The following is a 27,955-nucleotide window of genomic DNA, read 5'->3' as shown; positions in this document are numbered from 1 at the left end:
ACCACCCACCTGTTTAACTCTGTCCTCAAATTTATTACAAAGAGTCCAAGATTAGTCCACAAAGATCAGAAGACAGATACGCAGACACCGAAGCCCCCCATGAGACCGCAGCCGGGGCTCCCAGGAGGGGGGTCCTCTCCCACCTCTGCCCTCCTGCTTTTGCCCCAGCTGCCTTTCTGGGGGTCTGGGCTCTGCTGGGGGGAGGGTCTCTGGGGCTCCCTGCACATCGGCAGCTTCTCAGGCCACTTTCCAGGGCGAGGTCTGAGGCTGCACGGCGGACGGCAGCGCCTGGCCCGCCCCTCACCTCCCCTGCCCCCCCTCCAGCCTCCGTGCCCCGGGTCCTGGCCCAGGCAGGGCGCGGGACGGCCCTGGCGTCAGGGCACAGGCTGGAGTCCCTGTCGGAAGCGCCGCGAGGAGGTGGCCGTGCCCGGCCCGGCCACGCGCAGCCTGGGGTCACTGGGGGGCTGGAAACCAGGTTTTCCTCTTGACGCAGAACGAGCGGTCGCTGTGGTCGAACGGAGACCACACTGGAGAGCCCGAGAACGGCCAGCGGAGTGGCCACCTCCCAGGGGACTGGCGCTGAGCTCCAGAGACATTCTGGATTTTTCTGGCACTTTTTTTTTTTAACGGAAAAAGAGTTGTCACAACACGGCTGTGTCACCACTTCTCTCGCTTAGGGGCTGGTGGCTCCGGGCGACTATGGTGGGGTCGGGCCCCTCTGGGCACCTCCTCTGCGTCCTCGGAGCTCACGCAGGGCCCCGGGGGCTGTCACAGCTGGCCGCCGTCCAGCTGCATCTGCTGGGCCAGCTGCTGCCCAATGGCCAGCAGGGGGCCGGCTCTGTAGGCCGGACTGGCCAGCAGCTCCCGAAACCGGGCCCTTTCCTCCTCCCTGCAAGAAAGGACAGCAGAGCTCAGCCAAGGCCATGCCCCTGCCTGCAGCACCTGGGGTGGGGCCAGGCCACCCTGGGGCTGCCTCCCATCACACAGACCCCGCCCCCACCCCACCCTGCACACAGGGGTGCCTACAGAAGGAGCACCCCCGCCAGCACCGCCAACGCAGATGCGCAGCAGGAGCAGCAAGCAGGGGTGTGAGCTCTGCGCGGTGCGGCCAGGCCCGCCACACGGGGTTATGACGCCGGAGGCCCTGACCCCGAGTTCCCCAGCGGTGCTGTCACTCTGGGCCCGTCCCCAAGCCCAGCAGCCGGCCCCCCGTCTGCAGCAAGCACAGTGACGCCACCTTCCAGGGGCGCCGGGGCCAGCCCCTTCGGTGGCAGGTGGTACTCACAGGAGCTGGAGCCTCTGGGCCGCAGTCATCCGGCTCAACTCGGCTGGCCGGGGCCTACTGGCCGCCCTGCTGTGGACAGAGGAGCGCGTCAGCACAGCACGCAGGTCACCTGGAACCTCCCGCCAGCAGGCCAGCCGAGGCCATGGTCCCACACTGGGCTCCCTCCCTCCCGTGCGACAGGGAACACAAGCGGCCTCGCAGACACAGCGCCAAAGGTGGGACAGGGGCCCAGGCGGGGTGGGAGGCCCAGGAAACCCGTGAGTTCTGGGCTGACACCTAAATGTAGCCTCCGGTCCAGGAGCCTCATCTCTTATTCAAGCCTCCTCTGAATCATGAATGAAAGTTTCCTGTCTACTCCCTCCCCCTCCGGCTCCGCCCACCGCAGGCCCCCCGGCCTTCACCCCCCACCCCAGCCCCAGCCCCGGGACCTGCGGCTGCTCCTCCACCACCGACCCCTCTCCCTCGTCCACCCAGAGGTCTACAGGGGCCCCGGCTTCCCCTTCTCTGGCCGGCACCCCCAGGAGGCAGCCATGTGATGGGAGCCGGCGGGGGGAGGGGGGGGCCTTGCCTGGCACCCCAAGGCAGGCGCAGGCACCCAGAGTCCCCCCCGGGGCCTAGCTTGGCTCAGGGCAGAGGCGAGGTACCTCAGGGCATGTCTGGGGCCTGGCAGGCAGCTGCCAGGGGCAGGCCTGGGCCTCCCCATTGGGGCTACCACTGTGCACAAGGCAGGCGGCGTGGATTCCCCAGGCCGAGGGGGTGGAGAACAGACCCCAGCACTCAACCCAGCAGCGGTCCTGCCCGCCTGCTCTGAGGTCCCCTGGTGGGCGCCCTGGCTCACTCACGGCGCCCAGGCCCGGCTCTGCCCCTGGGACTGAACGGGATGGACAGTGGACGAAGGCTTTCCTGCCAGGACCAACGCTCTGCTCAGTGCACACATCCTGCGGCCAAGCGTCCAGAAGCCCTCGGGCTGGACGAGGCCCCCAGCGCTGCCAGCACGGGGGCCCTGGCTCTGGACGCCTGCTGCCTGAGGCTGCTCTGCCCCTCGGCCTCGGCTTCCACCTCACGTGTGAGGTGTGATCACCGCGTGAGCGGCAATCGCCGGGACATCCACCCTCGGGCAGGACGCGGTCCTCGCGCCTGAGACGCGCTAAGTGGAAGGCGATGGCCGCGGGGCTCGCGTAAGGTGTCATCGCGGGGGGTGGCCTGGGCCCGGGGACAGCAGGGGGACCCTGGCAGGAGCCGAGGGAAGCCGAGGAAGCCGCGAGCCTTGGCCACCTCTGACTAGGTGCCTGCTGTCTGGGCTCCTAAACCGTGACGGGCATGTGGCACGGACGCAGGATGACACCGGGGGCGTCACAGGAGCTTCGCTGGGACGGTGGGTCTCACCACTGTCGTTTTCTTATAGTCAGAACTGTTCTAAAGAACGTTTATTTAAACAAACAGCTCCCTGGTGGCAAGAGGCGCCTGCGGGGACGGCGACCCGGATGACAGGAGGCGGGGGCCGAGCGCGCAGCCCCGGGCAGCCTCCCCCATTCCTCCTGGGCCGCCGGCCGCGTGGTTACGCAGCCCTCCCCCGGGAGCCGCGAGTGCATCTTCAGATGAGAAAACGAAAGGCAGGGAGAGGATGTTTGACCCGGTCAGGTTTTTGTTCAAGAACCAGGAATGGAATTTGCGTCCCAGGCTCTGGTTCGGTCGCCACATCTCAGCTCTGGTGGCCACTCCTCGTCTGGATCAGCGTTCTGGGCACTTCCACCCCAAGCCAGGCTGGGACCTCCACCCACCTCTGCAGCCCAGGGCCCTGAGCACGTCCCGTCACCCTGGCTGTGAAAGGGGGGCCGGGGGCCCCAGATCCTTCCTCCTGAAGGGGGAACCCAGGGGGAAGAAGACCTGTTTCCAGGACAACACAGTAAATGATGACAGCCCGGCAGCTGGGCCAGAAGGGGAAGCCTCCCGCCCTTCCCGTCTGTTCTCTGGCTGAGGCCGTGGTCACACCCGACTCGGGCACCTTCCGGCCAGCCTGGGTGGCCTTGTCCTTCCACGGAAGCGGCAGCCCAGGGAGAGCAAAGGGACCCCAGGGGGGCAGCAGTCACGGCGGGGGGGACGCGGCCGGGCATCCAGACGCAACACTCACCGTCGGGCGGGTGGCCGCCGGGCGCCGGCCTCCAGCCCCAGCAGCTCGGGAAGGGCGTCCCTCAGGGGCTGCAGGTCCCCCACCACCGCCGTGGCCCTCCGCCTCCGCTCCGCCTGGCGCTTCTGCTCCGCCAGCTTTATGGCTTCGATTTCTGAGGAAGGGGGCCGCAGGGTCAGGGCAAAGACGAGCGAGGGAAGCGCCCTGGCCGCTGCCTTTAGCCGCAGAGTGGAGCTCGGCCTGGAAACAGGGGTGCGGGCTCCCAGCCGGCTCGCCCGCAGTCGCGGAGGCGCCGTCCAGCCGCAGGCCCCGAGGACCTGCCGCGAGGAGCCGCGCAGCCAGTGGCCGGCACCTTCCCTCTGCCCGAGCGCTCGTGGCCCCTGGATGCACCCGGGAGCGAGCACGTGGCCCTCGACGAAGACTCGACGCGGGGCCACACTGAACATGGCGAGAGGGGCTGGTCCCAACAGGAGGGGACCCGAGCTGCGGGGCCTCAAGAAGGCTCCTGCACGGGGGCGGGGGCACGGGCGCTGGAACAGACCCCGGGACGGGGTGGCAGGGCCAGGGGTCAGAGTGCCAAGCAGAGGGCAGGGCTGCGGCTCTGCTCTGGAGCAGGGGTCCAGGCAGGTCCAGGCGGGGCGCCACCTCAGGATATGACTTTCCTTCTAAGATACATGTATTCCAGGGAGTTCCCGTCGTGGCTCAGTGGTTAACAAACCCGACTAGTACCCAGGAGGTTGCAGGTTCGATCCCTGGCCTTGCTCAGTGGGTTAAGGATCCGGCGTTGCCGTGAGCTGTGGTGTAGGTCGCAGACAGGCTCCGATCCCGCGTTGCTGCAGCTGTGGTGTAGGCCGGCAGCTACAGCTCCGATTCGACCCCTAGCCTGGGAACCTCCCTGTGCTGCAGGTGCGGCCGTATGAAGACAAAAACATTAAGCTGAAACAAAATACTTCCCAAACTTCCAATAGAATGTGCACTCAATCGCGTTCTCTCCGCGGCGTGGCTCGTGGAAACCAGCTCACGGTTTGGGTGTAGACCCTGCTGTGGGGAAGCTGCCTGAATCTGTGATATCTGATTTCCTCACTGTTCTGCACTGGAGCCCTTAAAAGTAAAAACAAATGGTAAAGGCTCTGCTATTAAAAACCTTGAGATGAGGCTGTGATGGACGGGGGAGGGCCGGCTCGGAGCCTGAGACACTAGCTGCCTCCCCATCGTGCCAGGTTTATGGGGCCATAAATAACCGAGCTGCAGACTCTGAATTACATCGAAAAAGGGAGCTGAAAGCACCCTCCTGACGAAAGCCAGAGGACTCGGGGCACAGCGGGCAGCAGCCAGGCGATGCCGGGGAGGGCATCCATCCACCCGCGGCGGGGACCTCGCCCTCCCGAGGGCAGCGTCTGCCCTGGGCCTCTGGGCGTTGTGGCCGCACGTCAGCCCTCCGGGCAGGTGTGGGAGGCCAGGGAGGCAGGGCACCCCGGGCAGAAGGCGGTGATGACCAGGCTCAGAGCCGGCCAGGAGGACAGGGGCCTGGTTGGGGACCCCATGAGCACAGACAGACTCGGGATGGCCCCAGCAACACACTCGGGGCCCCAGAAGGTGTGGTGCAAAGCGAGGGGACCCTCACAGGCATTTTCAAAGAGAGTAATTTCTGGAAACGAAACTATCTGGGAGGCTGGCAGGCTTCCCGAGGCCGGCAGAGCAGCTCCTCCCCGAGCTCGCGGACCTGGGGCAGCGCCGAGAAGCTCTGGGAGGCCTGCCCGGAGGAGCCAAGCCAGGGACACAGCCGGGGCCGCAGCCAGCCCGGGAGAGCCCGGGGGCCTGGGCGGCCAGGGCTGCTGGCCTCGCCCCAGCGAGCTGAGCTCCAGGCGCCTCCTGCCCTGGGCCAGGCCGAGCCGCAGCCGTCAGAGTCGACCGGGTGACGCCTCAGGGCTCGCCACCCCCAGGATCAGCAGTGTCCCCCGCTCCCCCGGACCCAGGGGCCTCGTCCAGAGCCCAGGGCGGGGGCTCAGGCAGGGAGCGGCGGGGCGGCTCCCTCCGCGGCTGCAGGCCCGGCACCAAAGCCGCCTGGGGACCCAGGGCAGCGCCGGCTGGTCAGGGCAGGGCGCTGCTGGCCAGGCAGCGCGGCCCCCGCGCGTGGAGCCGAGGCCAAGACAGCATGATGCGGGGACGCGTGTCCGGGGTCCCTGCAGGGGCTGCTTCGCAGGGACAGGCCAGGCCCCCACTGGACAGGCCAGAGAGCGACGGCCCCCCACCATCCGCTCAGGACGAGGGCGACGAAGCCCAGGACGGAAGGTGCTGCCTAACCGAGGCGTCTGCCAGCAGAGGCGCGCCTGCGCTGAGAAGAGGCGGGTCCGCGAGCTGGAGCTCACAGACCTGCTGGCCGGGGCGGGTGTGGGGGCTCCTAGAGGCTGACAGCCCTTTCCTCCTACGTATTTACTCTACAACCAGCTTCAGGACAATCCAGGAAGCACCCCCTGGAGCTCCCGCTGTGGTGCAGTGTGTTAAGGAGCCGCCTTGTCTCTACCGCGGCTTGGGTTCCATCCCCGCCCAGCACAGCAGGTCAAGGAACCGGCGCCGAGGAACTTCCGTTCGCCACAGGTGTGGCCATAAGAACATCCACCGAAAAGAAAGCCCTCCCCTGTGCGAACCAGGCCTCCAAAACCAACCTCACCGCCTGTGCGGGGTGCTGATGGGGGCAGTTCCTATGAGCTGACGCCTCTGCGCCTACGCAGTGCCTGGGAGGGCCGGCCCAGCTCCTGGAAGGCCCGTCAAGCCAGGCGTGCCCTCACGACTGCCCTGCCCACGTCTGCTCACCTACACAAAACAGAGGGGCGTCCCTTCTACACAGGGCCTGAGACAGAGTCCTGTGAGGACCACGAGCCGCACACAGCATCGCGGCCTGGGGCTACCAACCCTGAAGAGGGCAGCTCACGGGACACTGACCGGGGCCCAGTCCTTGGCCCCGGAGACCAGGGAAAATCCCCACCCCTTCTATCAACACTGCCAAGGCTCCAGCCCCGGGCCGCAGGATGAGCCCAGGACATAAAACACAGTTTGGAAAGCAAAATGTCAGCGTGTCTCTATTTTAACAAGTGGTACGATTATTTTGCAGAAAATTCCAAGAAACCTACCGAATAACTACTGGAATTAATAGACAATTTTAGCAAGACCAGAGAGTACAAAATAATAATAAAACGATAGTAATCAGTAAATAATAATAAAGAGCAGAAAACTGGAAAAATGAAGCTTTTGAGAACTCCATTCCTAATAGCTTCAAAAACTAAAAATCAGCAATAAGCTTATGCAGAAAAAAAAACCAAAAACCCAAGACCTCTGCTCTGAAAATTGCACAACACGGACGATGGAAATTAGGGAAACGCTAAATAAAAAGAAAGATGTACCATGTTCATGGATGAAGATCCCATGTGTTAAAATCACGACCTCCTGAACTCCTCTGTGGAGTCAAAGCAGTTCCTACATGCTACCAGCTTTTGCTGTGGTGGCAATGACCTGTAAGAACTGACAAGGAGCTCCTGCTGTGGCGCAGCAGTAACGAATCCGACTGGGATCCACGAGGACGCGGGTTCGATCCCTGGCCTCGCTCAGTGGGTTAAGGATCTGGTGTTGCCGTGAGCTGTGGTGTAGGTCGCAGATGTGGCTCGGATCACGTGTTGCTATGACAGTGGCGTAGGTCAGCAGCTGCAGCTCTGATTCGACTTCTAGCCTAGGAACCTCCATATGCTGCAAGTGAGGCCCTAAAAAGACAAAAATAAAAATTAAATACACTGTGATAGAAAAAAAAAATCGACAAGCCTGCGGTAACATTCGTACGGACATGCTCAGGACCTGAGCCACTGAAATTAGTCTTGGGACAGAGAAAATGGGATGCAGGACTTCCTGCACCTGACCCCAAGACCCGCGTTGCAGCCGGAGTGCTCTGGACAGCCTGGTACTGAGAAGGGACAACAAACAGAACCTCCCCGAGGCGCCATCTGGTTTTTCACAGAGACACCAAGACGACTGGATGAGTGAAGAAAGGTCTTTACGACACGTGGTGCTGAACAACTGAAGAACGAGACCCTTAACCACTGCCCGGCCCCACACCCCAGACAGACAGCACCTCAAGGCGGAGCGGAAACCTAAGCACAAAAGCCCGACGGCAACTCCCAGCAGAGTAAGCGGCTCCCTCAGGACGTGGGTCTGGGCAATTTTCTTAGAGACACACACACGCCACTTAAGGAAAAAAGGCAAAGCCATTTCCTCAAATTAAACGCCTGCTCATCAAAAACAACTGTCAAGAAAATAAACCGGCAAGTCACGGTCTGGGAGAAAATAGCCTGCAAGACACAGAGGCCAAGGCCCAAGGTCCGGCACGGGGGAGCCCTGGGGCTCGATGCCGAAGAGCTCGGCAAGGGCCCCGTGGATCAGACCCCCGACGGCCCCCGCGGCAGTGGCAACGCAGCCCACGCCGCCGGGGCCCCCCTTGCGCTCAGCAGGAGAGCCGGGACTGCGGGACGCACGCGGCGCAGCCACCACTGCCCCCCGCTGTCGGGGCAAGCGTCCAGCGCAGCGGAGAGACATCCGGGAGCGGCTTATCCAAGGGGACACGCACCTGCCCCGTGAGCCGGCGCTCCCGCCACGTGTCCACCCGAGAGAGAGGCAACGGTATCCACAGGGAGACCCGGAGAGAATGCCCACGGCAGGCGCGGCGCCAGCAGCTAGAAGGAGAAGACACACCAGGTGTCCAGCCACAGCCAAGCAGGCACCGAAGGCCACATCCGCGTGAAGGAAGGCTCCTCGGCGGGTGAGCGCAAGAGCCCAGACACAGACGGGCAGAGCTCCAGGGATGCCTCTTACAGGACGTCTGGGGAGGGACGCCCCGACTCGGCCTGGAGAGCGATCGATCGGACGGTGGCTCTCGCCAGGGGACCGGGGCGTCTGGGCTACGGCGACATTCTCCACCCTGAAGGGACTCTGGTGCACAGGCCTGTGCATCTGGCATGACCGACTGACCAGCACACTCAAGCTCTCCATTCCCTGCATGTAAACTTCACTTCAAAATCAAAAAGAGCCATAAACAAAGGCTGGACTCCAGCAGAAGCGTTTGGGAGGGAGCCTGCTGAGTCTGTGACTGCCTTTGGATTGAGCCATGGGTTGGTGTCTGGACAGATGGAAAGGACACGTGAACGGGGACGTGATAAAGACGTGAGCTGCCCTGTGAAACCCGGGCGGTGGGCACGAGGGCACCTGCTCATGACATACAGGTCCCGTCAATATTGAGAGGCTAATTTAGCCCTTCAGGCCCCAACAAAATATACGCAAATAAATGACTAAGGCACTAACACAAACCTAAAGGAACCAAGGCCGGGACACAGAAACAGAAGCTAATCGAGAAAACAAGATGGTAGAGCTGACAGCTACACACGAGAATTCTTGGAACGGAAGAGACAGAACTAGTCAGAGATTAGAGAAAGGAAACGAAACAATCAACAGGATGTTTCGTCTTCTTTCGGGGGGGCCCGCACCTGCAGCAGATGGAGGTTCCCCGGCAAGGGGTCAAATAGGAGTTGCAGCTGCCGGCCCACACCACAGCCACAGCCAGATCCAAGCCACATCTGTGACCTATGCCACAGCTTGTGGCAAGACCTTAACCCACTGAGCAAGGCCAGGGATCAAACCTGCATCCTCACGGACACTAATTGGGCCCACTACCTCTGAGCCACAGTGGGAACTCCTAAACGGGATATTTAATAATGAAAAACCAACCAACAACGCTTAGCTAATAAAGAGGTCTGATTAGATCAGAGGATTTCATAGGAAAGTGAGCGACCAAGATTAACTCAAGTTGGGGTGAAAAAAAAGAGACCATCGTGGGAGAAGATTTAAACGTCGTCGAAGAATCATAAGCCTGGACGTGCTCAGGCCCCAGGTCATGGTCTGTTCACTTTTCCAAACCCACTTGACCAGGAACGTTCTGCACAGCTCCACGCCGGGGACCACAAAAAAGAAAATGCATTTCCACAAGAAACAGCCGAAAAGTGACAAAATATAGAAATAATAATCGGGAAAAAAATGGATAAATTTCTCTAAAAAATTAAAAGCATACAATCTCTTTAAAACCCTCAAGGAAAAACACAGATCATATTTTAACTGGGTGAGAACATAAAGAAAAAAAACATTTCAAGTTCATTTTAAGTCAGCAAAGTCACGCTTGAAAAAATAACTCTAAGGAAAAAATTTCAAAGCAATCACCACAGTATTTGGAAAAACATCAGCAAATATTCAACATCATGAAAAGTAAGTGTATTTTCCAAAACAAAACAAGGGGGAACCCACTCGGACAGGGGCTGAGAAAGAAAGGAGGGAAGGCTGGCCCCTGCAGGGCGGAGGCCTGGGGTCCCAGACCCACGGGTGGCCAGAGAGCCCCCTCTCCAGGGCCGCACTGTCACACACCTGGAGGAGGGCTGGGGAAAGTGACCCTGGGGGTTCCGCATCACGACACCCAGCAGACTCGGGGTGGTGACGTGTTACACACCAGCGGCGAGGGGGCAGCATCCCAGGGTGCCCTCCCCCACGCGGCCAGGTCCCCAGGCCCAGGCCACCCAGCGGCCACCCAGCGGCCAGCCCGAGCACTTACTCTGCAGCCACCTCTCGCGCCTCAGCTTCAGCTTCTCCTTCTTGGGCAGAACAGCCTTGGCCTCAGCACCTGGGGACAGAGAACATGGGGTGAGCAAGCGTCCCTTCCCGAGGACAAAGCCCAGAGCCCACGAATGGGGCCGGGCAGGATTGGGGCTGGCCCCTGAACCCTGGTGGGGACCTTCCTGCAGCTGAGGTGGCCCCATGCCCAACCACCTCCCAGAGAGCCGAGCGGGACCCTTCTCTCCCAGTGCCCCCTCTGGGAGCCGCGGGCCCCTCTCCAGCCAGCGTGGCAGGTGTCCTGTCCCCTCATCGCACCCACCCCCGGTCCTCGCACCTCTGCCATCAGAACTTAGGCTGCCCCCCCTGCCCCGCTCCCCGAGCTCCAGCCCCGGGGGCCTGCCTTCCGTGCTGGTGACCCCTCCCCAGGAGCCTGTCCTCACCCCTTCGCTACGCGCCAAACCAGCACCTCCCAGCGTGCAGGGCCTGGAGAGGACCTGACAGAGGCCGCAAGATAAACGGCGTCGTGGGTGGGTCCTGACTCTGTCTGACGGGGTCCTTGGGAGACAGACGGGGAGATCAGGACACAGACATGCAGGAGGGTGACCGTGGGGGGACATGGGGCGGGGGCGGCTGTTCACACAGCCCGGAGAGAGGCCTGGGCCCACGCTGCCAGAGTGGGGTGCTAGAGCCACCGGGTGTAAGATCCACCATAAACCCGGCCCAGCTGGGGCCTCCCCCACAGGCACAGCCCCGGGGAGGACCGCTGTGTCCCAGCCAGGTGCCCGCGCCCTGGGGCTGAGCCACGGGCTCCAAGCCGACACCACGGGCCGCCCCACGCCTACAGCACTGCCCACCCCCCACCCCGGGGGGACGGAGGGGGAGCGGGGGTGCCAGCTGCAGGCCAGGCAGGCGGGGTCGCCCCTTCTCTAAGGACGGGCCGGAGCAGCCCAGGGGTGCCCGCGCCTTCCCGACCGGGCCTCCGCTTCCTCGGGGCGCCACGGCGGGCGTGACCTCGGACGTGGGCAGGAAGCCGAGGCGGCGGGCGCCCCTCCGGCACCCTCCCTCCCGGGCAGAGCGGCCTGGCGCGCGCAGCCCCCACCCCCCGTCCCCCCGCTCCGCGCAGGCGCGCAGGCTTCGGCAGGGCGCGGACGAAGGGGCGCTCGCGGGGCGGCCTCGGCAGGACTGTGCCCGCGCGATGGGCGGAGGGCGCCGGGCAGGAGACGCCGGCCTCGGCAACCGCGTCCGCCTCAGGCTGCCCGCTGGCTTGGCCGTGCCCGGTTTCCCCGGAGATAAGGCGGCTTCAGCCCAGGACATGCTCCGTGCAGGTCCCGCGGGTTTCCCGGGTGACCGCGGCCGACCCAGGGCGGCCCGGGGGGGGGGGGGGGGGGGGCGGGAACAGAGACCGGGCCCTGCTCGGCGGGCGTCTCAGGTCGGGACCTCGCGTAGAGCCCCTGGGAGCCTAATCCCTTCCCCAAGGCCCCGACCCCACCGGCTGCGGCCTCGCCTCCTCGCTCGCCCTGAGCCGCCCCCCCCCCCCCCCCCCCCGGGCCAGGACTGTGTCCCCCGGGCCGAGTCAGCGGGCGGCTGGGGGGGCGGGGCGGGGGAACAGGAAAGGAGGGCACGGGCCGAGCCACCCACGGGGTGACAGCCGCGGTGCCACTCTGGGGCGGGGGTGGGCTGAGGGCGCACCTGTCTGGGGCGTGAGCTGAGCAAGGAGGCAGGAGACGGGGGAAGGCGGGGTGCCTGGGGCCGCGCTCCCAAAGGTTCAGGAAGCTTCCCCTCCTCCTGCAAGCTTCTATCACCGTGAGAGAGTCTACGACCACGGACAGAGAGCAAACCGTGAGCGCACCGCATCCATGCAAGGAGGGGTTCGGGACCCTCCTGCTCTGCCGGGGACCTCTGCCCAGCGGCCCCCCTGGGAAGGACCCGGCACGTGATCCTGGGGCCCAGGGGGTTTGGGCAGCGTCAGTCCCACTGAGACCTGGGGTCGTTCTGGCCAGGGCGGCAGCCAGACGCTGCCCTAAGGGCACAGCCGGAGCAGGCACTGGGCCAGGCACCCTGAGAGTATCCAGACATTCCAGAAGCCCAACCCCTCAAGGACCTGGCAGAGCCCTCCCTCCACCATGCCAAAGCTACAGCCTTAAATGAGACAGTGGGGGGTGCAGGGCCCGTGTCCCCAGGGGCTGAGTGAGGGCAGGACAGCTGCCCAGGGCAGTGCTCCGTCCTGTCTCTGGACATCCCCGGGGCTGTGGAAAGAGGCACCCGATCCAGCCCAAAGAAGACGGCCTGGCCCCGTGGTGGCCCTAACGGAAATGTCAAACACAGAGGAGGCCCCTGTAATGACCCCTCGGGGGTCCCCGGTCACCCAGCTGGCCTGGAACGTAAGGCCCCTCCTCCAGACTCCAGGGCAGCGGCCCGGCTCCTGCGAAAGGGGCCCCGTGTGGACGCGTTGCTGACCTCAAGTTCCAACACGGAAACGTCGGGATCTGGAGCAGAGAAAGGCTCACCACGGGGTGAACCAGAGCTTGAAACCCCGAGCCCCGCAAGGGGTTTCGGCAAAGCATTTTCAAAAGCCAGGCGAGGGGAGTTCCTGCTTTGGCACAACGGGATCGGCGTCTCGGGAGCACTGGGACACAGGTTCGATCCCCGGTACAGCGCTACAACCGCAGCCGGACCTGAGAGACGCCGCTGGCCACAGGGCGGCCAGAATTAAAAAAGAAAAAAAGGCCAGGTTGAGGGGTGGGTCGCAGGGTAGGTGGTCAGCTTGCACACAGACCTCTGCTGAGGGTGAGGTGACAGGGCAGTGTCACAGGGGTGGACCTCACCATGCCTCGGGCACCAGTAGGTCTGGGGGCTGTGCGCTGTTCCAGACACACCTCCTCACGCAGCCAGGCTGCAGCCAAACCCTCCTGCACGGCCCACAGCAAGAGCCCATCAAGGGGCTGCAAGGAGGAAGCCCCTGAGGGCCCAGCCGCCCGCAGTGGGGCCCCTTCCTGCCCTCCAGGTCGGCAGGGCCACATGCCACCCGCGTCGGGCCCAGAGCAGAGGTCCACGTCTTCCAGTCCTCTGGTCAAGCACGCAGAGCTCAGGCCCTGCTAGTGAGGAGGCCCTGGAGGCGTGGGCACCCTCCCCGGGGCCTGCCCCCACGGCCAGGAGGCCAAGGCGCTCCCAGCCTGTGAGCACAGACGGCAAGGCTGGGCGACGCGGCTCTGCTGCCCCCTGCCGAGCGCCTGCCTGCGACACCTGTTTGAGAGGCAACCGCAGCGGTCTGCCAGCAGGGGGAAGCTCAGGCCGCAGGGACACGGGGCGGGGCACGTGTCACAGCCCAGACCTCTGCTTGGGTCGGGGAGGGGAGGCCGTAGAGGAGCAGAGTCCCCGAGATGAAGGCAGCAGGTGTCCCCAGAGCAAAGTCTCCACTGCGGCCCTGAGACCAGGCCGGTCTGCTCACCAGCAGCCCTTCCCCAACCTCTTCGCCCAGAGGCCCCTGAGGACCCGTTTCCACCCTCCTCCAGTCCTGTCCTGCGTCCGTATCCAGGCCCGCTCCACCCCCCAACTCTGTGCTTGAGTCCAAGGCCGGGACTGCCCAGCCCAGGCATAGACGGAGCACTGTACCGGGTCCTGGCTGACACCCCAGGCGCTGATCTGAACAGAGTGGGCCCGTTTCCTGCAACATCGGTGCAAAGGAATACAGAACTGGCGACAGAACTGCCAGGCTGGCACCTCATGCGGAGCAGGACGCAGGAGCCAGGGTGCAAGCCCCAGACTGGCCGGTCGCCTCATGCCCCCACCTGGAGCAGACGCAGTGGAGCAGACAGGCGGCTCCCTGCCTGAGCAGGTGCAGGTCCCCAAATCCACAGGCCCTCAGGGCGAGGCCGAGTTCTGCTGGGGGGTGGGGGAGCGCAGAGGTCCTGCCTGGATTCAGAAGAACTGGAGCCAGACCCGCTCCTAGACCAGCAGGGCTCCCAGCCCAGGCCTCTCCTCCCGCTAAGACTCTAATTTCTCTATAGTACGACATCTTGACATCCTAAGAAAAGCTTTTCTGGTGGAGGGACTGCCTTTCGGGGGCTGGTCCACCCCTGTCCTCCGCCTCCCGACCACCCAAGTGCCTCCCTGCGTGGCCCGTGCACCGTGGGCTCGAGGACCCGTGGGCAGCACACACGTTGTCCTCAGCTGCACCTTCCACCGCGTGGCCACAGCCGCTGGACCATCTCGCAAAGGCCGCAAACCCTTCCTTCCTCCCCGCTCTCCCCTGGTCTTCAGGCCAGGGCCAGATCTGACGGGTTCTGGGGGGCCATGCTCTCTGGGTGGCCTGGAATTTTCTAAAGCCCCTCCGGCTCAGTCTGAAAGCAGAGGGTAACTGAGTTCAGCCCGCTGCACGCAGAGGGACCCCGCGAGGACAGGGTCCCAGATCCACGGGCGTTCGCTAGGGCGCTGCCATCAGGGACCGCCACAGAAGCGCGCGGTGACGGCCACCCCAGCTCAGGACCGAGGAGGTGTGGGCTGCCGTGCTCCCACTTCCTGCCCTACGAGTTTTCAAGGCACAAAGAAGGGTGGGGAGCCTGGGGCAGCTAAGGAAAGCCCGCAGCAGTGATGCAAACGCCAGGACCTCAAGGAAGGCGCGCGATGCAGTCACACCTGGGAAGAGTTACCGCTTCGCGACCAGCTGCCGCTGGAAAGCGGGGAATCACACCCGGAACCCGGACACTGCTCACGACAGCCCTGCCCTGCCCCCCCCCCACCCCACCCCCGGCGCTCCCAGCAGGGGGCTTCGCACGCTCTGCCTTCCAGCTGCTTGGCGGGCACACACGGCACGGGGGCCACCCCAGAGAGCGAGGTTCTATGCCCAGTGCTGCTCCCCACTCCCCGCCCCAGGCAGCCCAGACGGGATGCTCCGGCTCCAAGCAGCGCTGGCTCATCAAGACGGGGAGACGCACCGGCAGAGCCCCAAACGGGGAGCGCGGTCGGAAAAGAGCCCGCTCCCTCGTGACAAAACACGAGAGGGGCAGCAGCGGGGCGGCCCTGCTCACCCTGATCCGACAAAGAAGCTGCGCGGCGACCAGGTCAACCCGAGCTTTCAGGCCTGAAAGAAGGATGAGCACGCGCCTGCTCAGGTGACAATGGCCTTCTGGCGTGGGTGCGTCTTTTCTCCAAGCACCCTGAGAAATACGCACCAGAGAAGCCCCGAGGCGGGGAGCTCGCTGCAGAAGCACCCAGCACTGCGTGCGCGCACCTCCGCTCTGCCCAGGCCCCGAGCCCGGGGAAGCAGGCTCAGCACCAGCCCCGCAGGCCCCGACCCGAGGCCCACCGCGCCGGCTCTCACCTCTCCTGATGGAGGCGACACTCCTCGCGTCCAGGTCCAGCCTCTGCACCAGGGCGCTGGGGTCGATGGTGGTCCCGGCAAAGACACCGGCGCCCACGACTGCCCACTCCTGAAGGGAAGGAAGAGACCAAGGCTCGCTCCGCGGCTCCAGAGGCCCCTCGGCAAGGGCCGGACCCCCGTCCCCAGAGCAAGCCCCGGAGGAGCTTGCCTGGAGCCCGAGGCCATCCTTCCTGCCCCTCAGGCCCCAGCCGAGACCAGGCGCAGGGTCAGCAAGGATCAGGAAGCACAGCCTCCGCAGCAGGAGCGCTGAGAGGGAAGCAGGGCCCCTCCGGCTGGCCTCCCCCCAGCCACCTCCCCCAGGGCCGTGGCCCCCACTGACCCCTTCAAGGTCCAGACCCTCAGGTCACCCTGCCCGGCACATGCGCTAGGCCAGGGCCGGTGGCCCATTCAGGTCCAGGCTCCAGGACGGGGCCTCAGAAGGGGGTCGGGAACTCAGGGGCTCGGGCACGACCTCTGGACAGACAGCTGGCCCAGGGCAGCCCCCAGGAAGCAGCATCGTGGCAGGCTGGAGGCTGCACCAGCTCCTCTAAGCTGCTGGGCCTGCTGAAAGTGGGTTAAGACATAAGCTCCCAGGCTGGGCCAACAGCCTCCCAGCCAAGCAGACATCGCCGGGGTGAAGGGCCAAGGTCATGTGGCCACCGGGGCAGAAGCCTAATCAGACCAGCAAGAGGCCTGCACTGGCCCATGCTGCCAGGCTAAGAGCTAAGAAGGAGACCAAACATGAGTGGGGGGGCAGGGGGCCGCACACGGGCAGAGTGGGCTTCAGCCGGTGGCCAGAGCCCGGCCAGCAAAGGAGGACGATGACCAGCAACACTGGCAGCCCCCTGGGCGCTACCACCCGCCACCCAAGACACCAAGTTCTCCGCTACCGCCAAGGATGGCACGTGCAAAGAAACTGGAAAGCAAGACCCAGGCAACAGGAGCCGCTTCTGAGGGGCAAGCATGCTGGACGTGGCAACGACGTCACAGTAGCCACTGCAGATACAGCCACAGGACTGACAGAGACCTTGTCCAGAGACCTAGGGGGACGCCCAAGAGCCCATCAGGGTATCGGTAAAGAGACAGGGAGTGGGAGTTCCCGTCCTGGCTCAGTGCTTAACAAATACGACCAGCATCCATGAGGACACAGGTTCGCTCCCTGGCCTCACTCAGTGGGTTAAGGATCCCACATTACTGTGAGCTGTGGTGTAGGGTGTAGACGTGGCTCGGATCCCGCATTGCTGTGGCTGTGGTGTAGACCGGCAGCTACTGCTCTGATTTGATCTTCCTGGCCTGGGAATCTCCATGTGCCGCAGGTGTGGCCCTAAAAAGACCAAAAAAAAAAAAAAGAGAGAGAGAGAGATTTGAGCTGGCAGAGGAAAGAATCAGTGAATGCGAAGATCAATACAAATTACACCATTTGAAGAAGAAAGTGGAGAAAGACAAAGCTTTGCAGAAGAAAATGAACTGAAACAGCCTCACAAGGAGAGTCTTAGAGCCCCACTGGGAGCACGGACCTATGTAACTGCAGTGCAAGCGCCGAAAGAAGGGAGACAGAAGGGGCAGAAAAGATATTCAGAGATTTACAACGAGACACATCAGAGGCAAAAGCGTTTAAAGGCAGAGAAAACTCGGACAGCGGCGAAGTGACTCCTCACACACAGAGAACCCCAGAAAGCCCGACAGCGGACGTCTCGTGAGAAACAACGAGGCCAGACGGGGCGGGAGGCCGTGAAAGGGTTGAGAGAGAGGGTCGACCCAGACGCTTAGCAGAGCCCAGCTACCCTCCAAGCGGAGGCTGAAGACAGTCCAGGAGGAACCAAAGCCGAGCGCGTCGGCAGCTCTGCCTTCCAAGAAACACGCGTGAAGCTTTTTAGGCGGAAGGCAAAGACACCAGACAGCAGTTCAAATCCAGAAAACAAAACGAGACCTGGGAAAGGCGACCACGTAACGAGACACGAAAGAGGCACGACACGAAAGAGGCACGCGGACAACGCACGGACGGCTGCGACACTCAGACACGCCGTGCACCACTCCCGCGCGGCCGGGAGTGAGAGCGAGGGGCGGAGAGGCCGGGACGACCCTCTCGCTGGACTGAGACGGAACCACCGAGGAGCAGCACGGGCTCTGCATCCGCAGCCAAAGGACGTCCACCGACCCAGCCTCGCGGCTCAAACTCCCCCGAGGTGTGCAGCGAAAACTGGACTGCTCACAACAACAAAAGCCCAGGCAGGAGAAAACAAGACAAACCAGACCCGTCAAACCAGAAAAGCCTGTGCTTCCAAGGACAGTGGCGAGAAAGGAAACAGACGCACTCTGGAGGTGGAAGAAACGCCTGCAAACCCTGTGTGTCCGGAAAGGTTTTCTCTCCGGAACGCACGGACCTGAAATTTAGCAAAGCGATGCCAGTTTTCAAATGAGCAAAGGACCTGAACAGACACTTTTTTTTTTTTTTATCCTTTTATGGCTGCACCCACGGCATCTGGGGCCTCCCAGGCTGGGGGTCTAGTCGGAGCTGCAGCTGCCGGACAACACGGGATCTGAGCTGCGCCTGCGACCTACACCGCAGCTCACGTGCGCTGCTGGATCCTCAACCCCCTGAGCGAGGCCGGGGAACCGGGGCGACCTCATGGGAACTCCTTGAATCGACAGTTCTCCAAAAACACAAACACAACATATATACAAAGAGTCGACAAGCCCGTGAAAAAGTACAGCTCAACGCTGTCCACTCGCCCTGAGGGAAATGCACGTGGACACAACGCACGGCCGCCTCGGGCCCGCTGGGATTCGCTCAGCGCTGCTGAGGATGGGGACCCCGGGCCCCCCGAGCCTTGCCGACAGCACCGAAGGAGGCGGCGGCCGCTGCGGGACATCATCTCCAAACAGCCCCGCAGGGCGCCACGCGCCCCGGCAGAGCCCCCTCCCGGCCCCCAGAGAAACCCGGGCCGCAGCGGTGGGACCAGGATGACCAGCCGCGAGCCACCACCCAAGCGCTCGTCGACTTGGGAGACCGGGAGGCCCACACGGCGCAATCTTTGCAAGTCATAAAATGAAGGAGGACAGCGAAGAAACGAGCGCTACAAAAGTAATGCCATAACGGAGCTCCTGTGGTGGCGAGGAGGTTGGAACCGTGAGGTTGAGAGTTCGATCCCTGCCCTCGCTCAGGGGGTTAAGGATGCAGCATTGCCGTGGGCTGTGCTGTGGGCCACAGACGCGGCTGGGATCCTGGGCTGCTGGGGCTGCGGTGGAGGCCGGCGGCCACAGCTCCGATGGGACCCCTAGCCCGGGAACCTCCCTATGGCCGCGGGTGTGGCCCTAGAAGACAGAAAGACAAAAAACAATAAAATAATGCTATAAGGACAGGCCCTGAAAACATGTTTAGTGGAAGAATCCTGACACGGAAGGTCGCACATGGCGTAATTCCATTTGTGTGAAATGTCCAGAGGAGGCAAATACACAGACAGAAAGCAGCTCCGTGACTGCCAGGGTGACGGACACTGAGTCCGGGGCTTCCTGTGGGGTGACGAACGTGTCCCGATGTCTGCAGTGGGGACGGCACAGATCTGTGAATACAGGGAAAGAAGAAATACCCGCCGAATCACACACTTGGAGTGGGGGCATTAGTGACGTGAATGTCATCTCAGAAAGTTGTCAGGAGGGTGGAAGCGCAGGACGTGGCGCTCACCGCCCCCCCAGATACGTTAAAAACATAACCAACCAACCAACCAACCAACCTAGGAGTTCCCGTCGTGGCGCAGTGGTTAACGAATCCGACTGGGAACCATGAGGTTGCGGGTTCGACCCCTGGCCTTGCTCAGTGGGTCAAGGTTCCGGCGTTGCCGTGAGCTGTGGTGTAGGTTGCAGACGTGGTTCGGATCCCATGTTGCTGTGGCTGTGGTGTAGGCCGGTGGCTACAGCTCCAACTGGACCCCTAGCCCGGGAACCTCCATATGCCGCAGGAGTGGCCCAAGAAATGGCAAAAAGAAAAAAAAATAAATAAAAAATAAAAAATAAAAAAAATAACCAACCAACCTAGGAGTTCCCATGTTGGTACAGTGGGTTGAGGATTGGGTGTCGTCTCTTGGGCAGCACAGTGGGCTAAGGACCCAGCGCTGCTGCAGCTGTCGCTTGGATTCGATCCCTGGCCCGGGAACTTCCATATGCCACAGGTGCTGCCGGCGGGGTGGGGGGCATCTATACACAGAATGATTCTCAAAGAACAAGCACTGAAGGCTGGCAGAAGACCTCAGACTTTCAAAACGGGCAAGAAGACCTCCACATAACTGGGCAGGACCAAAAAAAAGGGAGAGAGGAGAGAAAAAAAGGACTCAGGACAGGACGAGCACTCCAGGGAGGGAGCTATGAAAGCGGAAAGGAACCTGCGCCCTGGGGGGCCCCCTAACTGGGGGATCCCGGGGACAGAGGGAGCCTCAAAGCCTCAGAGAAAAGCACAGCAGTCGACCAGAGGGCAAAGCAGAGACAGAGTTGCACAAAGATCAGTGCCAGCGCCCAGGGCACCACGTACTGGGCACTCGGGCGGGGGCCGGGCAGAGGGGCTGGGGCCTTAGGGGTGAGTTCCGGGGAGAGGCCTCGGGCTGGCTGCACGGGAACGGCCTGAGGGGGCTGGGGAGTGGTGCTGGGGGGTGCAGGAGGCCTGGGCTGCCAGGGAGGCGCTGCTGCTGGGGAGCACGAGGGACGGGCCCGGACTGCCACAGAACCTCTTTCTCTGCACACAGGCTCGGGTGGCGGGGCCCCTCTTGCATGGGCTGTCGGGGTGGGTGCGAGCCACCCTAGCCATCCCGGACTCCAGAGGTGGGCGAGGCTCACCCCTGCCTGCTGCCCCCACCCCTGGGAATGGGCACATCCAGACATGGTCATGGGGGAGGGGCCCCCCAGCCTGCTGCTGCCGCCCTTACCCCCAAGGGCCCAGCCTTTGCCCCCACCCCCTGGGAAGGCACATGCCCCCCCACACACACTGCACCTGCCAAGGGCCCCATGACTGGGCACCCCCTCCACCTTCCTATGGGTCACAGCCACGGCCAAGGGCCCCGCAACCGGGTACCACTGCAGGCACCACCCACTGCCCCCACCTCCCTGGACGCACAGGGGGGCCGAGCACCCACACACCCCCTATCCAGGGGACAACGGCCTGCACACACTGAGCAAAAGCAGCCTCAGAGCAAAACCCAGGAAACCCACACCAGCTACCCAGGGATGCCCTTGCGTGTAAACAGCCCTCCAAGATGCCAGGAGACAGCTGCTGCCCCTAAACTCACAGAGCAGGAGACACAGGAGCGAAATGAAGCAGCGCCAGAACCGTTCCCAGTGACGGGGACAGGCCTCCCCGAAGGAGGAACAATGCAGCCGCCCTCGGCAGACAGCGGGTTCGAGGGGAGGTCGTGAAAACCCGGAGAAGGTGAGAACGCCCATGGACAGAAACGCAGCCTACTGTGGAAAGGGGCTGGAAACGACGAGGAGCCGGGTAAGACGAGAAGGCTCACCCTCGAAGGTAAGGGCTGAGCTGCGGACAACGGGCGGCAGGGGGAGCCACGCAGAGGCACGAGCACGTGGCTCGGAAGGTGGACGGAAGGAAGCCCACCCGAGCAGGACAGCACACGGGAAGCCACAGGGGAAAGAAGAAAGGAGCAAAAATCGCAGCCATCCACGGACTCACGTGAAGCGCGTCAGGCTAGGCGAACCAGGGGTCCGAAGAGGAGGAGGAAGAGAAAAGGGGGCTGAAGACGCATTTGAGGAAACGACGGCTGAAAACGTCCCAAATCTAAAGGGTTTCGGAAACAGACACCCACATACAGGAAGCACGGGTCCCAAAGAGACCCCCACCAAGACATCTTATAATACAAACGGCAGGAATTACAGATAAGGGCAAGATTCCAAAGGCAGCAAGCGGAGTGCCCGCTGTGGCTCAGTGGGAACAGGCCCAATTAGTATCCATTAGGATGCGGGTTTGAGCCCTGGCCTTGCTCGGTAGGCTAAAGACCCGGTGCTGCCATGAGCTGTGGTGTAGGCCGCAGACGTGGCTCAGATTCCGCGTTGCTGAGGCTGTGACCTAGGCCGGCAGCTACAGCTCCAATTCCACACCTAGCCTGGGAACTTCTACATGACACAGGTGTGGCCATAAGAAAAAGGCAAAAAAAAATTTTTTTTTAAATAAAGGCAGCAAGAGAAAAACAAAGAGTTAATTATAAGGGAACCCCCATAAGGCTATCAGCTAATTCCTCTACACAAACACTGCGGCCGAAAGGAATGGCATGATTTTTCTAAAAAGGAAAAATACACAACTTAGAATACTCTACCCACAGACTATCAGTTAAAACAGACGAATAGCCAGGACATGGAAACAACCAAAATGTCCACCAACAGATGGATTAAACAGATGTGGTGCATATTTACAATGGAGTACAACGTGGCCTTAAAAAAGAACAAAACAACGCCATTCACAGTCACACAGGTGCAGCTAGAGAGTATCTCGCTAAGTCAGTCAGAAAAAGAAGGAAATACCATGATATCATGTATATGTGGAATCTAACAAATGGCACAAATGAACCATCTACAAAACAGAAAGAGACCCACAGACACACACAAATAAGCCAGAGTGCAGATCCAAGAGGAAAAAAAGCCCTACTTGTGAAAGTGACGGCAACCCAAGGAAGAGCAAAAGGATAGCCACGAAAATGTCAGAAAGAACACCGAGAACCATAAAATGGGGGTAAGGAGAGTAAAAAAAACATAGGTTCTTTTTTTAGGACGTGCCTGAGCCTACACGACTATCGGTCTACAGCAAGCAGATACAGCAAGGGGTTAAAACACTTGAAAAACGGGGCAATCGCAAATCACAAACAAACGAAAGATTCACAAAAACCAAAGAGGAAAGGATACAAGCATAAGATGAAAGGAAATCATCCAACCACAAAAAGAAACAGAAAGGAACAAAAAGGAAACAGAACTGACCGGGTCACCTTTGGGGGAAGGATAAACGAGGGGCGCGGGACGAGGGGCGCGGGACGGATACACCTACGTGCACACGCACCACGCTGTGGAAACGACGGGTAGAAGGACCTACTGCAGAGCACAGGGAAGTCCGCGCAGTGCCGTGTGACGACCTGGAAGGGAAAGAATCTGAAAAGGAACAGACAGACCTAAACGCACGACTGATTCACCTTGCGGTACGTCTGAAATGAACGCAACGCTGTAAACCTGTAAACCAACTACACTCCGAAACAACACTAGCGATAACAAAAATAACTACCTCAGACATCAACCGACCGAACGCGCCGATCAAAAGACACTGCGGCAGACTGGGTAACAAAACAAGCGCCCACAATATGCCGCCTGCACGAGACTCACCTTAGGGCGAAGAACACATGTACATTGAAAATGAGGAGGTGGAAAAAGCCATTTCACGTGAATGGAAATGGCAGGAAAGCAGGCGTCACAATACTCAAATCAGACAAAACATCCCTAAAGCCAAGGCCATAGAGGAGGATAAAGGACACCACTTAAGGCTAAAAGGATGAGTTCACGAGAAGCTATCACACTCGTCAACATCTACGCTCCGACCGTAGCAGCACCCACATGCATCCGACAGGCACACCAGGAGAAACTGAGGGGATACACTCACAGTAGGAGACCTTACCACCCACTCTCATCAATGGACAGATCCTCGAGACAGACCAGTAAGGCAACAGAGGGCGTTCCCACCGCGGCTCAGTGCTAAGAGCCCAACCGGTATCCACAAGGATGTGGGTGTGATCCCTGGACCTGCTCAGTGGATTAGGATCCAGCATTGCCATGAGCTGCAGTTTAAAGGGGGGGACGAGGCCTGGATCTGCTGCTGCTGTGGCTGTAGCACAGCTCCAATTCGACCCCTGGCCTGGGAACTTCCATATGCTGCAGGTGTGGCCCTAAAAAGCGGGGGGGGGGGGGGGGGGGAGGCCAACAGAGATCCTCAATGACACAAGAGAACAGTCAGACCAATTGATATTTTCAGGACATTATCCAAAAAAATCCAGAATATACATTCTTTTCAAGTACCCGTGGAACATTCTCTAGGATTGATCACCTAGTAAGGGCACAAAACTAACCTCAACAAGTTGAAGAACACAGAATTATGTCAAGCATCTTCACAATGGCATGAAACTAGAAATCAACCACAGGAAAAGAAATGAGAAAAACCAACTACCTGGAGACTAAACATGCTACTAAAACCCCAATGGGTCAGCAAAGAAATCAAAAAGGAAATTAAAAGTATCCTGAGACAAACAACAATGAAAACCCCACAAAAGCTGTCCTTAGAGGGAAGTTCATAGCAAGACAGACATTCGTCAAAAAAGAAAAAAATCTCAAATAATCCAAGTGCTTATTTGCACTAGAAAAAGAAAATAAATCTAAAGTCAGCAGAAGGAAAGAAATAACAAAGATCAGAAAGAAAATAAATAAGACGTATTAAAAGAACAACAGAAAAAAATCAATAAAAGCAAAAGCTGGTTTGAACGGGTAAACAAAATTGACAAACCTCTGGCCTGGCTCACCATGAGAAGAGAGAGAACTCAAATAAAATAAGAAGTGAAAAAGGAGAAATCTCAATGGACATTTTGCAGAAATAGAAAAAAAGTTTCAGAACCTGATGAACAATTATGCCAACAAATCTGACAACCTAGAAGAAATGGACAACTTTCTAGAAACACACAGCCCACGAAAACCGATGCAACAAGTAGATTGCACAAAGGCGGTGGGGGGGGGGGGACGGACTAGGAGTAAACACGAACAAGGAAGTGAAAGACCAATATGCCAAGAACTAGAAAACATTAGGAAAGGGAATTAAAAACATTCCAAGAAACGGAAACCGATGCTCTTGCTCTGGAAGGATTAACCTACTCGAGTGGCCATACCGCCCAAAGCAATCGACAGATTTAATATGATCCCGGTCTAGTTACCCACGACATTTTCAGAGAACTAGAACAAATAACCCCAGAATTTATATGAAACCATAAACGATGCAGAATTGCCAAAGCCATCCTGAGGAAAAAAACCAGCAGGAGGCATCACTCTCCCAGACCTCAGACAATACTACAAAGCCTCAGTAGTCAAAACAGTGTGGTACTGGTACAAAAACAGACAGACCGACCAACGGAACAGAATAGAGAGCCCAGAAATAAACCCAGACACCTACGGTCAATTAATCTTCAACAAAGGAGGCAAGAACGTAAAATGCATGTGGACAGCTGCATGTAAATCAATGAAACTAGAACACACCCTCACACCTTGCACAAAAATAAACTCAAAATGGCTTAAAGTCTTAAACTTAAGACAAGACACCATCAAACGCCTAGAAGACAACATAGGTGAAACATTCCTACTTCAACCATACAAACATTTCCTTAGGTCTCCCAAAGCAACAGAAATAAAACAAAAATAAACCAAAGGGACCTAATCAAACTGACAAGCATTCACACAGCAAAGGAAACCAAAAACAAAACGAAAAGACAACTTGCGGAATGGGGGAAATAACTGCAGACAACGCGACCAACAAGGGCTTCATCTCCAAACATACACACAACACAAACTCAACAGCACACAAACAACACAACTGACAAATGGCAGAAGCCCTGAATGGACATGTTTCCAAAGAAGACGTACAGATGGCCAACAGGCACACGGAAAGATGTCCAACAGCACTGTTAGAGAAACGCACATCCAAACCGCAACGAGGTACCGCCTCGCGCTGGTCAGCATGGCCCTCGTTACCAAGTTTACCAAGTTGTTACCAAGTAACAACTGCTGGAGAGGGTGTGGAGAAAAGGGAACCCTCCTGCACTGGTGGTGGGGATGTAAACTGGCGCAGCCACTGTGGAAAACAGTATGGAGGTTCCTCTGAAAACTAAAAACAGAATTACCCTTTGATCCAGCAATCCCACTCCTGGGCACATATCCTGACAAAACTTTCGTTGAAAAAGACACATGCACCCCTATGTTCACTGCAGCACTGTTCACAATATCCAAGACGTGGAAACAACCTACATGTCCACAGAAAGATAAATGGATCAAGATGTGGTACATATACACAATGGAATACTACTCAGCCATTAAAAAGCACAAAATAAGGCCATTCACAGCCACACAGATGCAACTAGAGATTATCATACTAAGCGAAGCAAGTAAGAAAAAAATACCATATGGCATCACTTATATGTGGAATCTAAAATATGGCACAAATGGGAGTTCCCATCATGGCTCAGCAGTAATGAACCTGACTAGTACCCGTGAGGACACAGGTTCGTCGATCAGTGGGTTAAAAATCTGGTGTTTCTATGAGCTGTGGTGTAGGTCACAGATTCAGCTCAGATCCTGCATTGCTGTGGCTGTGGTGTAGGCCGGTCCAGCTCTACTGGACCCCTAGCCTGGGAACTTCCATATGCCATGGGTGGGGCCCTAAAAAGAAAAAAATAAAATTAAAATTAAATTAAGTAAGGCACAAATGAACCACTTACAAAACAGAAAGAGACTCACAGACATGGAGAACAGACTTGTGGTTGCCAAGGAGGAAGGGGAGTTTGAGGTTAGCAGATACAGCTTCTACACTTAGAACAAGGTCCTACCGTATAGCACAGGGAACTATTTCTAACCTCCCGGGATAGACCGCGATAGAATATAATGTAAAAAAGAATGTATACGTGTGTATGACTGAGTCACTCTGCTGTGACTTGGCACAACCGAAATTGGCACAACATTGTAAATCAAATATGCACTAATTTAAAAATTAATTATAGGAGTTCCCCACGTGGCTCAGCAGTTAATGAACCCAACTAGTATCCATGAGGACTCAGGTTCCATCCCTGGCCTTGCTCAGTGGGTTAAGGATCCAGCGTTGCCATGAGCTGTGGTGTAGGTCACAGACGCTGCTCAGATCCAGCGTTGCTGTGGCTGTGGTGTAGATTGGCAGCTACAGCTCTGATCTGACCCCTAGCCTGGGAACCTCCCTATGCCGTGAGTGCAGCCCTAAAAAAGACAAAAAAAAAAAAAACTTAAAAATTACATATCATGGGAAATACACCCAAAAAGTTTATAATGCGTATATGAAAATCTAGCTCTTTAATCAATTACACAAGATAAAATGCAAGAAATTAACACAATTATATTGGGGGTAAAAACGTTGTTATGAAAGCCTGGGCACTGGGGCCAGATCCTGGGTTCAAACAGCAGCAGCCGAGTGTCCTTGGTAATTTATTTAAACTCTGTTTTTCCCCGCAAAACCAGTCGGTGTGGTTATGACAACGTAAACGGCCTGGCACACAGCATAGCTGTTCTCGTTAGCACTACTGGCCCAAAGCCATGGGCCCCACAAGCCAACAAGACTGGTCCACAATCCCCAGAGGAGCCCCTTGGTTACAGACACCGGTAGATGCTTCCAGGCAGCCCCGGGTCAGCCCGTGATAAACAAAACACAGTGGAACATGTTCCACCATAAAAAGGAGTGAAGGGGTGATAGTCATACAACCTGCAGGAACGTTGAAACACCACGCTAAATGCGAGAAGCCCAACGCGAAAGACTCCATCCATGCGAAATGCACAGAACAGATGGGCGGCTGCTTAGGGCTGGGAGGGCTGGGCACGGGGCACAGGGGCTCTTCAGTTTGCTCCTCGTTTTCCGATGACCCTGGGACTTCCCTTTCCTTTCCCGGGAGCTGTTTGTGCCGCATTCGAGCACCCTTTCTGCCCGTGGCCGTGGCCGGCTTCTGGTCCTTCCCCGCACGGCGCCAGGCGCGGAGCAAGCCGACCCCTCCCGGGCCGTCGCGCCCGTGCGCCGAGCCTCGGGGCCCACGGAGGCCACGACCCTCCGCGGACCGGGAAGGCCCGCAGGCCGCGCAGCCAACACGGCCCGGGCCGCGGTCCCGGGCTCTGGGGGGCGCCCACAAAGCCAGCCCGGGACCCCCGAGGCCGCACAGTGCGCCGCACCTCTGCCCCCGCCCCCACCGCCGGTGGTGTCCCCAGCTGACCTTCGCCCCGACGCCGCCGGCCGGGGCCTGCGGAGGGGCCGCCTCCCGGGCTGGGGGCGCGGGGCCGGGCGCGGCCTCCCCCGCGGGCCTCACCGCAGCCTGGTGCACCCGAGCCCGCAAGCCGCGCACTTTCCCCATCTCGCCCGCGGAGACCCACAGCCAGCCGGAAGCCGCGGGCACACGCGCCACAAGCCCCCGGAAGTCGGTCCCGCGTGCTGGGGGCCCGGCGGAAACAGGAGCCCGGCCGCTGGGATCCGCTCTTCTCCCCGCGCCCGACGCGCAGGCGACCGGAAGGGCGGGACGGAGCCGCAGAAGGGCGCGGCTGCAGCTGGAGGAGCAGGGCCGAGGGCTGCGGCCTGAAGGGCGGGGCCGGGCTCCTGGTCCCGCCTCCGACCCCGCCCGGCTTCCCGGGGCGGGGGCGGCTAATTGGCGGAATCTGTGCAGCCTTGATAACTGGGGAATGATGGACACAGCGCTGGGGGGGTTCACGCTTGTTGAAACACACAACAAACTTGGGTTTGCTTCTGCCT

General features: G+C 59.7%; 1 protein-coding gene across 2 annotated transcripts; it reads right to left on the bottom strand.

Moving 5' to 3' along the window:
- Positions 1 to 12: 12 nt before the first annotated feature.
- Positions 13 to 27,693, bottom strand: SLX9 (SLX9 ribosome biogenesis factor). 2 transcript variants are annotated; one of them, XM_047798068.1, is made up of 6 exons: positions 27,426 to 27,693; positions 15,373 to 15,481; positions 10,051 to 10,119; positions 3,417 to 3,567; positions 1,286 to 1,351; positions 13 to 889 (listed from the first exon to the last, which is right to left on the bottom strand). In XM_047798068.1, the coding sequence occupies exons 1-6, from the start codon at positions 27,561 to 27,563 to the stop codon at positions 769 to 771; spliced, it is 654 nt and encodes a 217-aa protein (XP_047654024.1). In that variant the 5' UTR covers positions 27,564 to 27,693; the 3' UTR covers positions 13 to 768. The 2 variants fall into 2 exon arrangements, with proteins under 2 accessions (XP_047654024.1, XP_047654017.1); XM_047798061.1 differs by having other exon boundaries at positions 1,286 to 1,354; positions 27,426 to 27,691.
- Positions 27,694 to 27,955: the final 262 nt, after the last annotated feature.

The sequence above is a fragment of the Phacochoerus africanus genome, chromosome 1 (genome assembly GCF_016906955.1).
Source record: "Phacochoerus africanus isolate WHEZ1 chromosome 1, ROS_Pafr_v1, whole genome shotgun sequence".
NCBI lineage: Eukaryota > Metazoa > Chordata > Mammalia > Artiodactyla > Suidae > Phacochoerus > Phacochoerus africanus.
The sequence above is the reverse complement of the archived record's forward strand: the minus strand, read 5'-3'. Positions and strand labels throughout refer to the sequence as shown.